This window comes from Acanthisitta chloris, unplaced genomic scaffold, assembly GCF_000695815.1.
Source record: "Acanthisitta chloris isolate BGI_N310 unplaced genomic scaffold, ASM69581v1 scaffold18859, whole genome shotgun sequence".
NCBI classification, from domain to species: Eukaryota; Metazoa; Chordata; class Aves; order Passeriformes; family Acanthisittidae; genus Acanthisitta; species Acanthisitta chloris.
The window spans coordinates 13341-26549 of NW_008693316.1; the positions used below are offsets into that span (position 1 = coordinate 13341).

The window sequence follows — 13209 nt, forward strand, 5'->3', positions numbered from 1 at the left end:
CTCATGAGTCTCGAGGAACTTCATGAAAAGAAGAACAGCTTCATTACTAAACAGTCAAGTGCTGCCTGACTACATTAAAATATCCATACTTGAGAATTAACAGGTTTGAAGTCCTTTAGGACACAGGAAAGAATCCAGTTAGTTGTAAATCCAGGGGACTAACAACTGAGCTATTGGATTAAAAGGGACAGGGGGGAAAGAGGCACAAACCAGGACACTACTATCTCCCCATGTTCTCATTCCTGTCTCTTCTCTAACCTGGTAGTAAAAATTGAACTTTATATTTAGGGAAGAAAGATTTGAAATCTTTCTCCATCCGGGCTTCAGATATTAAGGCAAAGATACAGGATCAACAGGGTGAAGGCAATTTCCTTATCCCCCCCTGAGGTGCCAGCTCAAAAGACATCCCTTTCTTCAGCAGTTCTCTTGGTTGCTTCAGGCTATACATACTCCTTGCTGTGAAAACCATATAGTAAAACATCCCCAGCAGATCACAGCATCTGCTCGGAACCTGCAGAATCTTAAGAGGCAATCCAAGCCTATTTCCCATCATTGATTTGTCCCCAAATCCTCAAACATATGTACAGTTACCTTACTGTCTAAAACTGGGCAATTCTGCCACAGTGTAAGAAATCATAACATGGATTTCCATCCAAGAAATTGCCTTCTTTTCCTAAGGGAGCTTGTTCCATGATCTAGAGCTAGTTATGCCTGGTCAGAGCAAGAATGCATATCAGTGGCACACAGCCCAAAGTTTCCTCCTTAACATGGTCCCTTGGAGTATTTAGATTCTGGGCACAGATCTCAGTCCCTACTGGATTTAGAGACAAGTGCATCCTAACCAACAGTACTGGAAATTCTCAGTCATGGATATATCTGCATGGTTTTGTTCTCACAGATGTTTTAAGAATCATCTGCCAAAGCAGGGACTCCTTGTCAGTTTCTAATTTCTAAAGGGAAAACCCTCCCCACTGAGTTACCTAACTACTTGCACAGTCACTAGCATGAAGTGGAGACTGAGTTCCAAACCTGGTCAGCCCAAATATGCCCTACCAGTAAAAATGCTCTGAAGAAAGACATAGGCATATCCACACACAAGTCTTACAGAATGCTGAAATACTCAGACTACCCAGTCAGTTAAGGACATCTCATTTGGGGTCACAATACATCATAGCCTTCCAAGACCAAAGAGTTTCTATGTAAAGAACCAGGTCAGCAGCCTTGCACATGTCCAGGATATGGGAATGTGCAGATGCACGTGCAGGTAGTTGATGCCTTGAGCAGTGAGGAGATACTTAATGCATTTTAAAAACCTGAATCAGTGCCCATGAATGAGGGCTAGAAGCTCCTCAGTAAGTTAAAGCTTCTCCTGTAAAAGCACCATTAAAACTGAAGTATCCTTGGATACTTTCTCAGCAGTTATATGAAGAACTGACTAAAGATGAAAAAATAAAAACTATCCTCTCACCTGTTATCATCCCTCCCAAGCAGCTTAAAGACACTGGTCTCAAGTTGAGGAACTCATATTTTGCAGCTTTAGATGGACCTGTTTTGCAAATAAATAAACTTCATAACTTTCAAGTAATTCATTTTCATACCATTTAGAAAACCAAATTTACTCCGAAGAAAATAATCTTCAGCCTCATTCCAAAAGAATTATAGTTCTTCTCAGCACAGTATTTACCTTTACATACTAATTTCACTATCTCCATTCAGTGGCTGATTGGGACAGTAAGGAATCTGCCAGGGATTTCTCTGGTTGCACACCAAATATGTCTGCCTGATGTGAATGGCCGGAATTTTAATGCCAGTTTAAATGAACAAGTCCTTAAAGGATTCACTTTCATGTCTGTTTTAGTGAAAGCTTTATTTGCAAAGAGGTCAAGAACATTTCTTATGCACTGGTGGTCATTTATGTTTTGGTCTTCTAACCAAGGCCTCCAGATTGGCAGGCCCACCCCATACAGTTCCAAAAATGTCCTTCTCTGTCCTTAGGGCAGCTTCCAGTGGAAGCTCTCTTCCTGCTGTCACCACCTTTTTCACAGCCCGGATCACACTGGTTGGACCCTCTGTGTACTGACTCAGCCAGGCTCGGGCTTCTTCTAATGCTTTGGTTTCATCTGCAGTGGACAGTGTCCCCTGGGAGAACCCCAGGTGCAAAGCCTTCTCAGGGCCCACCCGTACAGCCCCACTCAGCAGCTGCAGGGCTGCCCCACTGCCGACGATCCGCACCAGCCGCGCAGCTCCTCCCCAGCCTGGCACCAGACCCATGTGCTTGTGGACAAAACGAATTTCACTTCCAGGCGTCATCAACCTGTCAATGAAGAACAAACACACAGAGGTCAATCCATGCATCGACTTTTGTTTTCAGTTTCACGGCGCTTAATTTTCTACTTTTTTCCTCCCCTCTGCTTCCAAAGGCTGATACAACTTGACAGTGTGCTCATTACAGCCAGAGCTGGAGTATTTTAATTTTTACATCACACAGTGCCTTAACTGCATCAAAACGAGAAACACAGATTGCCACAAGTAAAGATACTTAGTGCCCACACTGATACCTGTAGCCAGTTCTACAATGTGCTGAAAACAGAATTGCAGATGGAGGACGTTACATTTATTCACAGTGCTGATAGACTTCTTAAGTCATGCCTAAAACAAGAGTACTGGTTGAAAACCAAGCAAGCTAATGTACAAAACATTTCTCAAGAGGATGGATCATTGTCTTAGTACTAATCTGTACTAGGGAGGTTCTCTCAGCACCCTGGTGCTTGATTACAGCACAGGTGGGGGTTTTTTGTCCCATATTTTAGAGGATCCATGTGAATATGATTTCTAACTGCTCACTACAGCAAAGGAAATTGAGATGGATGCTCAACTTATGGCTCACAATGTATAACAGAACCTTCTACTTATGCTTGCAGCATGTAATGGAATTGCTCCCCTCTACAAGGCAGAGTCACGTTCCTCTTTTCAAAGATTTCTCATCTTTGCTTCTTTTCTACAGTTTCTCACCTCCTTTACTTAAGGACTCATCTTAGGCCTGATTAAGATATCTCCCTGGAGGAGCTCTGCTGCAGCAGATTGTTCTGTCTTCACATAGTGGTCACACTGACACACGTTAGGTTAGTGGAAAAAAATCTCTAGAAATAGAAACATATAGAAAAGATGTACAGAAACAGACCAGGACCTGCTCTTTCTTAAGGTGATGTTCTGCAGTGTGGCTGCTTGCTGCTGTTTCTAAGACAAAGGATGGAAATTACACTTGTGAAGTAGACTAGCTTCTACTGCAAGCACTAATTGGCTTTCTGAAGACAAATCTTGTAATACTGAGATCTACACACAAGTCTGTTTTCCATAGTGAAAATACCAAGGTGAACAGCTTTGAAAGGGGAAAGAGAAGGAAAACCTTTAAAAATGCAATGACTTCTAGGAACTTACTGTTCTCAAATCTGCTTAGTTATTGTTAATTGTGAGTTTGCTTGGTTGCTTTGTTCTTAACCAGAGCACCATCAGCATTGACACCACACTGTACAGCATCAGAGCTGAAGAGCTTATGCTTTATCCCAGACCCAGCACAATGCACAAAGGCAACAGCTGACGGGCCAGATTGCATGAAAGCCTTTTTGTAGAGATAGCGGAGGAAGGTTGTGTGACAAAAGGAAGAGAGCAGAGTGTTGCAGGGGAGGAAAGGCTTTTAGCTTTAGCTAGTGCTTCCCAAACCCAGCAAATCCCAGGGAGCTCAGGTCTCTCCTCTCCAAAAGGAAGACTCTGCAAGTCTTCCAATACTCCTTTTCTGTCTCAGCTTCCTCTGCAATTTGCTGACACTCAGTGTCCACTGGGAAAGCAATAATGAAAACATTATTAAGGGTTTAATTCTAGCTGTGCTACATAATGTGAAACATTAAAAAAAGAAGTGGTCATATGCAGTTGGGCATCTGATGCTAGACAACCTGTAGGCAGTCTCATGGGACAGCCACCACAGGTCAGTGAGGCAATATTGCACTAGTATATTCAATCTGAGACTGTCCCAGACACCTGGGTTCAGACCTTGAGGACAGGCAATTCCATGAACATCCTGAGGGCAGTGTAAGGCCTCATCTGGGGAGTCATGTCAATGCTCTCTGAAGTTAGCGTGGAAAGTAAAATTTTACATTAGAAGCACAGCCAATCCGTCAGCACCAAGAAGGAAAAAGTTGAAAACATTTAATATGTGGGAAAGGCTCTGTTTCCCTGCAGAGCCTTCACCTCCCTCTGAGAACCAAACACAATGAAAGGAAAATAAACGACTGACAGCTTAATCTATAGAGAGACTGTGAGGCTGCAGCTTTCCAGGATCTCATTTGGATTCACCTCTCCCTCCAATGCTCCTTTGAACAAGCTCCCCAGAAAATACTGACACAAGCAGTAGAAGGTGTAACAGCAGTCTTGGACTGCCTTCAGGCTTAAGAAAAGGATCTGTGGTTTTTCAGACTTTTCAATTATGAATCCTCTCCTGAAGTCACACTATTTGTTACAGAAACCACTCATCACATTTTCTGTTAGGTATACCACTGACTTCCAGTCTCCATGCTTAAGGAAGCAATGGAGACCTGAGCTCATGTCTAAGAGGTGTATGCAGCTGCCAAGCCAGGCAGGGATCAGCTTCTGAACATCACCAGCTGCAGCCTCACATAAATATTTCCCTTTCTATTGTCTGAAAGGAATTGAGTCTACCTTCTGAGACATGACAGATCTGATCTCCCATTAAAAGAATTTATGTAAGAAAAGTACATCAAGCATTACTAAACATAAAGAGGCAGACATTAAAAAGCTGGAAAGAGCAAAGTAGTATTCATGAGCTGTTTATACCTTATTCACCTAGTACAGGCCCTGCCTGAGACAGAATAGTAGATGAATACAAAATTAACCCTGATTTGACTCAGTATGCCTGTTCTTATCTTCTAGGTCAAGGGAATTAAAATCTGGGTCTCATGTGTCCCAGGGGAAGGTCATATCACTAGACTCCTAGATACATGCTTTCTCTGCCCTAATAAAAGAAAATCTGTTGTATGACAGTACTGAAAAAATATTTATTCAATATAATTAATACATAAAATGACTGAAGACCTTACAAGCAGAGAAACATCCTTCAGAAATGCAAAAGGCAGCAAAATTTTCAAAACTTGAATTGGAAACAAGAGGTTAAGGTAATTTAAGCACCAAAGTGCAGCTGAAACCTTCTTTAAGAACATTTTATTTCCATGTTACAAGCACTACAACCCCCCTAGGAAGAAAGCACAGCCACCATGGGCCACATCCAATTTTGCATTAGTCATCTAAAGCAAACGAGCTACAGCAAATGTTCCTGCTGTACATTTTAAAATGTTCTCAGCTGCACTAAATGTTACAAATCCTCCCCCTTTGATCTGAGGATTCCTTCATTCTGTGACATCTCATTGTGCCCACAAACTACCAACTGTCACATCGCATCTCATCACATCACTGGCAACACACGTGAGAAGAAAACCTTGCCTGTCATTAACAATGCAGCCTAGCAAATCCCACCCTTAAAAAGATACAGTTCTTTCCCCAAAGGTGGCCCTTGCTGTGAGCTAACAGCTATGCTTTTCTTTGCTATTTCCCACCTACCTGAAGCCAGAGCATACACAATAAAGGCTGAAAATGCAAACAAAAATGCATTTTCTCAATTTTTCTGCTTTTTATAAATCCTCATGTTACCGAACTTTTCCAATGGGTATAATCATAATTCCTGGGTACAATTAAGATTACATTAAGATCTGTGCTGGCCCTTGCCCCATCATTTCCTGGACTTTGACTCATATATAGAGCATTCTGACAAGGCAAAGGCACTAGCCAAGTTTACTAGGGAGGGACAAATACCACCCTCCATTTCACACATTTTAAAAGCTCCTACAACTATGCTGTTGAAACCCATGATAGAAAAAAGGATTCCTAAAACACTAAACGTGTTGTCAGCAACCTGGATTTTGTTACCATCCCTGTTTGACTCCAAGTGTCACATAAGGACACAGCTCCTGAATTCCGATCCGGTCCCTGTAGCTGGCATGAGACTGGCACACCATGGGGGAAGGCAGCCAGAATCACACAGAGCTGCAGCACCTGGTTCTCAGCCATAGTTATACCAAGAGAAGCCAGCCAGAACTGCAGGAGATGACTTTTATCTCCCCCACAAATACTTTGGCCTCCTGCTCTCAAACCACTAATCAACATAAATAATAAACAAAGCTTAACTTCTTGGGTTAAATTAAGTTCCCTCACCATATCTGCTACCTTTTTCTATAAATTTTGGTAACATCTATCTACAGGTGACTGGACCAACACAAAGTGGAGACTCTCCAAAAAGAAGAGTCAAAGGCCTTGGGATACAATAAAAGACATCCATGATTTCACCATGCTGTGGAGCAACAGTCATAGTAATAATAAGAAATCTTCAAATAGAACTAGATATTTTGCAAAACATAGATGCAGATCCAGACACATGAAAAGTAATGGCTGTGGTCAGCCACACATGTATTTTGGCTGTCATTACTCAGCAAAGACAGCAAGAATACAGTGCTGATATCAAAGGCTTTCAACCAACCATCCAAACCACACATGCAACTATTTTAGGCACAGGGAAAGAAAAAAGAACCCCACCACAAGAATGGTAACAGAAAGAAGGTTATCAAGTGTCAAACCAGCAAAGAATAGAAAAATAAATTTGATGTACAATGCTGCCATACACTTTCCTCAACATGTATGTCTTTCAATACATTCATCAGTATGTCATCAGCTTAATTAAATCTTGATAAATTAAGTAGCAGCAGTGCCAGGCTGACACATGGCCAAAACAGCTTTTTTAAATACACACTGCTGGGGAGTGCAAGTTCAAGAATTCGTTAAGAACTCAGGTATAACATTATCTGCAGATGGTGTTTATCATGCAAATGGAACTTACTTTGCCAGGTGGAAATGAAAATCTGATGGTCTTGCTGGCAAATGGACAAAAACCTGTGTGTAACCAGTTTAGGATCTTTTAACTTTGCTTGGTGAGTGCTACCAGGACAATTGCAGCAGCAGCAGCTCTCAAATGCATGCTGGGCCTTAAGTGAGCAAGAAAGCCAGTCCACTTCTTCCCTGTTTTCCAACTGTACCTTCTCAACACTACAAATACAATCCTTGTCCCATCACTTCATGAGCAAATTGCACCTCATAGTCTCACTCCCTCTTCCTTATGCTTCCACAGCATCCCAGTGGACACAGGAGATCTCAGTATTGGTTCTTGCAGCAACTGCTGTAACTCAGGCAGCAGATTGAGTTACACAGGTAGTATCTGTAATCTGATCTTCCTTCTCTTGCTGATGCATGCAAAACCCACCAAAAGTAAAGTGCTGCTTTTCCACACAAAGTGCTGCTGAACACATGCAGTAGGAGGGACGTTGTAGTCAACAAAACTGTTACAAAAAGTTAAAACAAAGCAAGGGAGAGTTGTGATTGTTGAATCTGTAGCATCAGAGTAAGAAATATACTACCTGTTCCTTTATCTGTACAACAAAAACTCTGATTTCTAATTAAAGAGAAGTCCTTTATTTTAGGTTGGTTCAGAGCATCACATAAATTGACTAGTATTTTCTAGGCAGCATACTAAGCTTTGTAAGGGAAAAAAAGAGAGAGAAAAAAAGCAGCTTTAAAGTGGATGGCTGAAATGCAGCAACTGTTCAGATAAGGTAGAAGTGGTTAGTTGGATATGAAAGCAATTCTGTAAGAGGGAGATGTCACCTTTGCTGCAAACACAGCCAGACAATTCTGTAGCTTCAGTTCCTTGACTCAGGCAGGGATGTTAAGGGATCATGCCACAGGAAAGTGGCAACCCTGAAAGCTAGACAATAAGGAGCAATGGATTGGTACTGCAAAGGCTGTTAGCCTGAAGCATGGGCAAGGACCATCACATAAGCAGTCAAGGACTGCTGAAACTTCACACTATCTTGGATGGTTCGCATAGCATATAATGAGGTTTGGAATCCTCTAGGCTCATCCCTTCTGCCTGTTTTCTTTAGCATGGCATGCAGACCTTCAAGGTTTAACATGCACCTAGTGCTCTATGCACCTCCATTATCTGCATTCCAAATCTTAGAGTCAGAAAGATACACCAGATATCATGTACCTTCCCATTCAGTATGTCTAAAACCTATTCTCCCCACCACAGACAGGCAGATGTTAAAGCACATGTAAGAAACTACACAACTTCCTTAGCATTAAGATACAAATTATTGAGGCCACATATATGAATGCTCCTTGGCAATTTGCTGCAAAACTCATCCCCACCTTCTCCAGAATTTTTTAACCACAGAAGTCATTCCTGAGTATAGGCCTGAAAACATAACCTGAATATGACCTGGACATTTTCACAAAGCCACAGAAAGCCTGAAATGAAGAGCACTGACTAAAGTTAAGGCTGCAGTTCATGCCCACAGAGACCTAACCTGGAAACCTAAATATCGATAGTTAATTACATGACAACACTGTGTTCTGGTAGTGACAACTCATCTTGTGTAAGCCTTGTTCAATATTCCAATACACAAGCCTTCCATGGTTATTACAGAAACTCATCTTAAAACAACAACTGCATTGTCTTTTTTTGCAATAAAAAGGAATTTTGAAGCAGCAAGGTACTGTGGAAAGAATATTCTGCAGAAGAAATATGCAGCATTACACTAAAATAATTTAGCCAGTCAGCAAAGTTTCTGATTAGCAGTTTCCAGTCCTTACTCCAATTTTCGTGACAGATGCTTTTAGAATTAGACCCTCAAGAATAAGACAGCCTCCTCCAAAAAGCAAGCTGGGACTAATTAATCCATCTCTGCCTATCCAGTGTAGTGTCTCAGCAGTCTCTTTATCACTATACCATCAAATAATTACATACGCAGTCTGTAAAGGCATTATTTAGATAAAACAGCTGAAGATTTTTCTGAAATTCAGCCTATTACACTATCACCAAAAAACCCCACCATAGTTCTCTGAAAATGGTAACAAGTGGATTCATCCCAAGAAGAGTTAGTAATAATTTCACTTTTCTCTCCAACTGATTAATTGAATAGGCTTTATAGGACCAAAAAGCCCAAATTAATCATTTAATCAATAACTCATTGCTAATTCTATTTAGCAGATTTCTGAACTGGAGCAATGCAGTGAATATTGGCCAGTCACAACTGTTTATGTGCTTTCCCAGCACAGCTTGTTGGTATTAATTCCCCTTGCACTTCTCCCCTATCTTCTCTCTCACTGAAAGCTTCTCATGTTTCTGCCCTATGCAGAGAAATAATAAGGCAATTAGATATTGCAGCAATTGGTGCTTCAGAGCTGTGACAACACGAAGTGAGACTTCCAAAGTAAAGGAAAACCAATAAAACTAAGGATTTGTGCTATGTGCTTGTGGTGACAGTCTGTGCAGACTGCCATCATAAAAGCAAACTCCCCCCAAATCTTTGCTCTTTCTGAAATTCTTTTAGTCACTGATACTCGCTTGACAGATGACTAAATGGTAGCTACTCAAGAACATAAAAATAAAGACAAAATGGTTCAAAAATAGTTTGGGGGAACTATTGTGCTTGTGCCTTGTGCTTGTCTTAGACACAATTACTCAAAGCTGCTCTGAAATCCCAAATTTCAATAGGATGAGAGAAGACTGTGTACATTAATGATCTTTCATGTTTATCAGCTTTAATCTGTAACCTTTACTACAGGAGTGCAATGGAAAGAAGTAGGTGCAGCTACTATTTTAATAAATCCATCAGAAAGTCACCCCTCTCAAATCCTGTCAGTGATTTACAAAACCCCCACCAATTCAAATCAAAATATCCCTTCTTTACTTGAGATTTAAATAAATTAAAACCATGCCCAAGGACCAAAATAAAAAAAAAAATCCTACCAATCCTCCCAAGTACAGAGTGTTCCAGGCACGCTCTAAAACTCAGTGTCAAAGGAGTAGGCTTGATGCCAGCCTTAGAAATCTCACCAACACGAGAGCTCTCTTTTCTCACAGCTCTTTTCAAACTGCATTACAGATTATATGGGCTTTTATTTATAGTTACTGAATTATTTTCTAACACTCAGTGCATCCATTTTCCCCCCCCACACAACAAAAGCTAAGAATCAAACTTTATATAAAGTAGCCTAGAAAAATATCTCATGTCTCCCCATCCCATGCTGCCTTTAACATCTACCTTTGCTGCCCTCCAGTCAGATTTTCCAATGCATTTTATAGAACCCTAAGGATCAGTGTCAAAATCAGATCAAATTAAATAGACTCCTAATTACAGGTATATTTTCTTGACCAAGAGTTCATGTCCTGAGTTGTCTGGGAAGCCCCAGGACACTTCCCAGAAAGGAGCAGAGGGACATAAACAATGAGAGATGCATTCTTCAAAGGTGACCTTAAAATAGCTATTTATAACGTGAGTCTATCATGCTTTCTCATGTCACCCAGAGTCAAATGAAATGCAAAAGAAAGAATGACAAAGTCAAGTTGCATCTAAAGGCACAAAACATTTGGTTGGTGTTAAAATTCTGACAAGTGGAGTCTTGAATCTAAAAAATAGAAAATGTAGTAATGAGAAGAGTTGGAGGCAGAGATGGAACATAGGGACATCAGAGCAGAAACTGCTCAGGAGACAGAAGCCATTTTAGGAGGAATATGGTCTCCAAGAATAAACAGGAGCTTAAGGCGTGGATAACTCCACCATCTATTGCCCAAACATTGGCACATTCAAAGGAAAATGAGCCTTCAAAAGCAACAGAATCAGCTCAAAGAGGCCACAAGATTACCAATTCCAAAGGAAACCATTCCAGGGAAGAAACACAAAAATAATATTGTTACTAGAAAAAGAACCCCTGGATAACAGGAGTTAAATTGTAATAGGCAAATACAGAAAACTGTATGCCTCCCCAACCCCTGCCAAACAAAAAAAAAGAGCACCTTAACAGTAGCAAAGTCTGCACGGAAAATTAAGAAAAGGCCTACCAGCAGCACAAAGGAGCATGGTAAAGCAGCAGAGCACACTCTCTGGGACCTGGCAAGACCCAGACTAAAATCAGTCCAGACATGGCTGTGTAAGAACAACTAGAGAAATGAAAAAGGGTTTATTTCTTAAGGACTTTCCTGCTCAAAGGAGGGGGCTAGAATGGGACCAGAAAGAGGGTTAGTCTGAGAGAAGAATTATAGAAAGAAACAAACATGGGTAAAGAAGCTGGTGCTAATACCCTGCAAGGGGAATAGGGCAGTCTCAAACAAGACAAGGTAGGTAGGGCTCCACAAAAGTCACCTGCAGGTGATGTCTGCTGTCATACTGACTGCCATCCACACAGACTTCCAATGTCTTTCTGGACTAGAATCTCCCAGGAGTTGAGTACAGATAGAGGCTCACCCAGCAGACCTGGATTAGGGGTTTAAAAATCTAATTTTTTACCTCAGGCTTGACACTTTCTCACCCATGGCTTTACAGAAGCTGGAGAGAGAAAAGCATGCCATAAAAAGCCACTTTTCTTCTAAAAGGGATAAATGAAGCTGAATATTGGAAATTGCAGACATTTTCTGTAGCAGGAATAAAAAATTGAATTAGATGGCAGATCACAGGGCAAGAAACCAGGGCCCAAAAAAGCATGACTGATTAAAACTCCACAAGCAGTATTAAAAGATGTAAGATGAGCCTTTTTTTTCTTCTTCCTCTCCCCAGTCATTTTTCAATAAACTGACAGGAAAGAAAATTATTTGGCCAAACCACAAAGCAAATCTGCCCCATTTCCCATGATGATAATACTTCTTTAGGTCCACATACAATGCTCACAGGGGGTTCCTGCAGCCCACAGTGCCACCCCCACCACGGTGGGCTGTGGGTGCTGGTGGCAGCACTGCACAGAGGGCTGTGGGGATGGGGAGAGGGCTGGCCAGGGAGCTTGGTGCAGTCCTTCACCACCCCCATGTGAATCACTGAGCACTGTGTACAGGCATCAGGAGGCTCCTTTGCAAGCTGTGATGCAACATAAAAGCTGTGTGAGCTGCACACCATTCCCTCATCCCCACTTGTGCCTAAGCATTCAAGTGAGCTGAGTAGTCCCAGAAAACAGCTTAAAAAGTAAATTAAAAGGCCTTTTCCAAGTGAGAGAGACATAGACTTTTTCCAGTTACACAGAGTCCTGCATCCATGGATGCTGCCTCAGATCTGTCTGACAACCTTCTTGCGCACACTGGGAAGGAGCAGTGTGGCTTTACAGAGGCTTTTTGAACACACACAAGGCTCAGACCACAGGTTAAGAACACATATAACCAAGAGAATAAAGCAGACAGTTTTCCTAAGGAGCAATATTTCCCATGAAGCATGTAGTATAAGCCCTGAAAATGGCACAAATCACCCAGAGCCATAAAGAGGACTGAAGTCATGTCGTTCATGATGTAGTGCCTGGATCCTCCTTACTCCCCACAGCTGTACAACAGCAACCCATGGGCTACCACTGCATTTCTCCTCTCCTGCCAATGGCCAATGTCTTACTAACACTCTCCTAATTCCCAGCTATGACTTTACTTGTATTATCCTGGTGTCAGTGGGTCCCAGGTACACTGCAACCTCTGTTACCATACAAATCTCTTCAGAGTAGTTCTTATCTTGACATAGCACTTGGGTCTTACCCATGAAGCAGATTTTAGCTATTCTTTACAGGCTGCCAAAGCCTCAATATGCAAGTGAGTGAACGCCAAAATAATGCTCACAAAAACATTGCTCATGCTGGAAATCTGAAATGTTACATGAGCCTTTCGTTCCAAAAAAGGAACTAGAGCTATTTGGATTCTGTTCAAGCAAATATTTTGAACAACAGATATGCCTTTTAGGCTAAAGCAAAAAATGCCATTAGAAAAGATCCAGTGATATCTTACTGAATTTTTTGATGATAAAAGACCACCTGGAGGTAAAGATGTTTGATAATTGAAATTTTTAACCAAATCTGATGCCAGTATTCATCTAGAAATAAAAAAGAAGTACAGTGGAGCTTGTTTTCAAAGAAAAAATATTTTTAAATTATGTGCACACTCTCATGCAGCATGTATGACTGTGTTTATAACTTCAGTTTCCCACATCTTTATTTTCATCATATATGCTTATCAAGACCAAAGAAAACAGAGCAAAATTCTCCCAGACCAAATTAAAGAATCTCTTA

The 13209-nt window shown here is 41.2% G+C and overlaps 1 protein-coding gene across 1 annotated transcript in view; it reads right to left on the minus strand.

Annotated features, from left to right (window-relative positions):
* Positions 1–1828: 1828 nt before the first annotated feature.
* The window catches only part of ECHDC1 (enoyl CoA hydratase domain containing 1), a 31175-nt gene continuing 19794 nt past the window's right edge, over positions 1829–13209 (minus strand). The window contains exon 5 of the mRNA XM_009083039.1: positions 1829–2314. Coding sequence (XP_009081287.1) covers positions 1909–2314 — 406 coding nt within the window. The 3' untranslated portion in view covers positions 1829–1908. The remainder of the gene's footprint in view (positions 2315–13209) is intronic.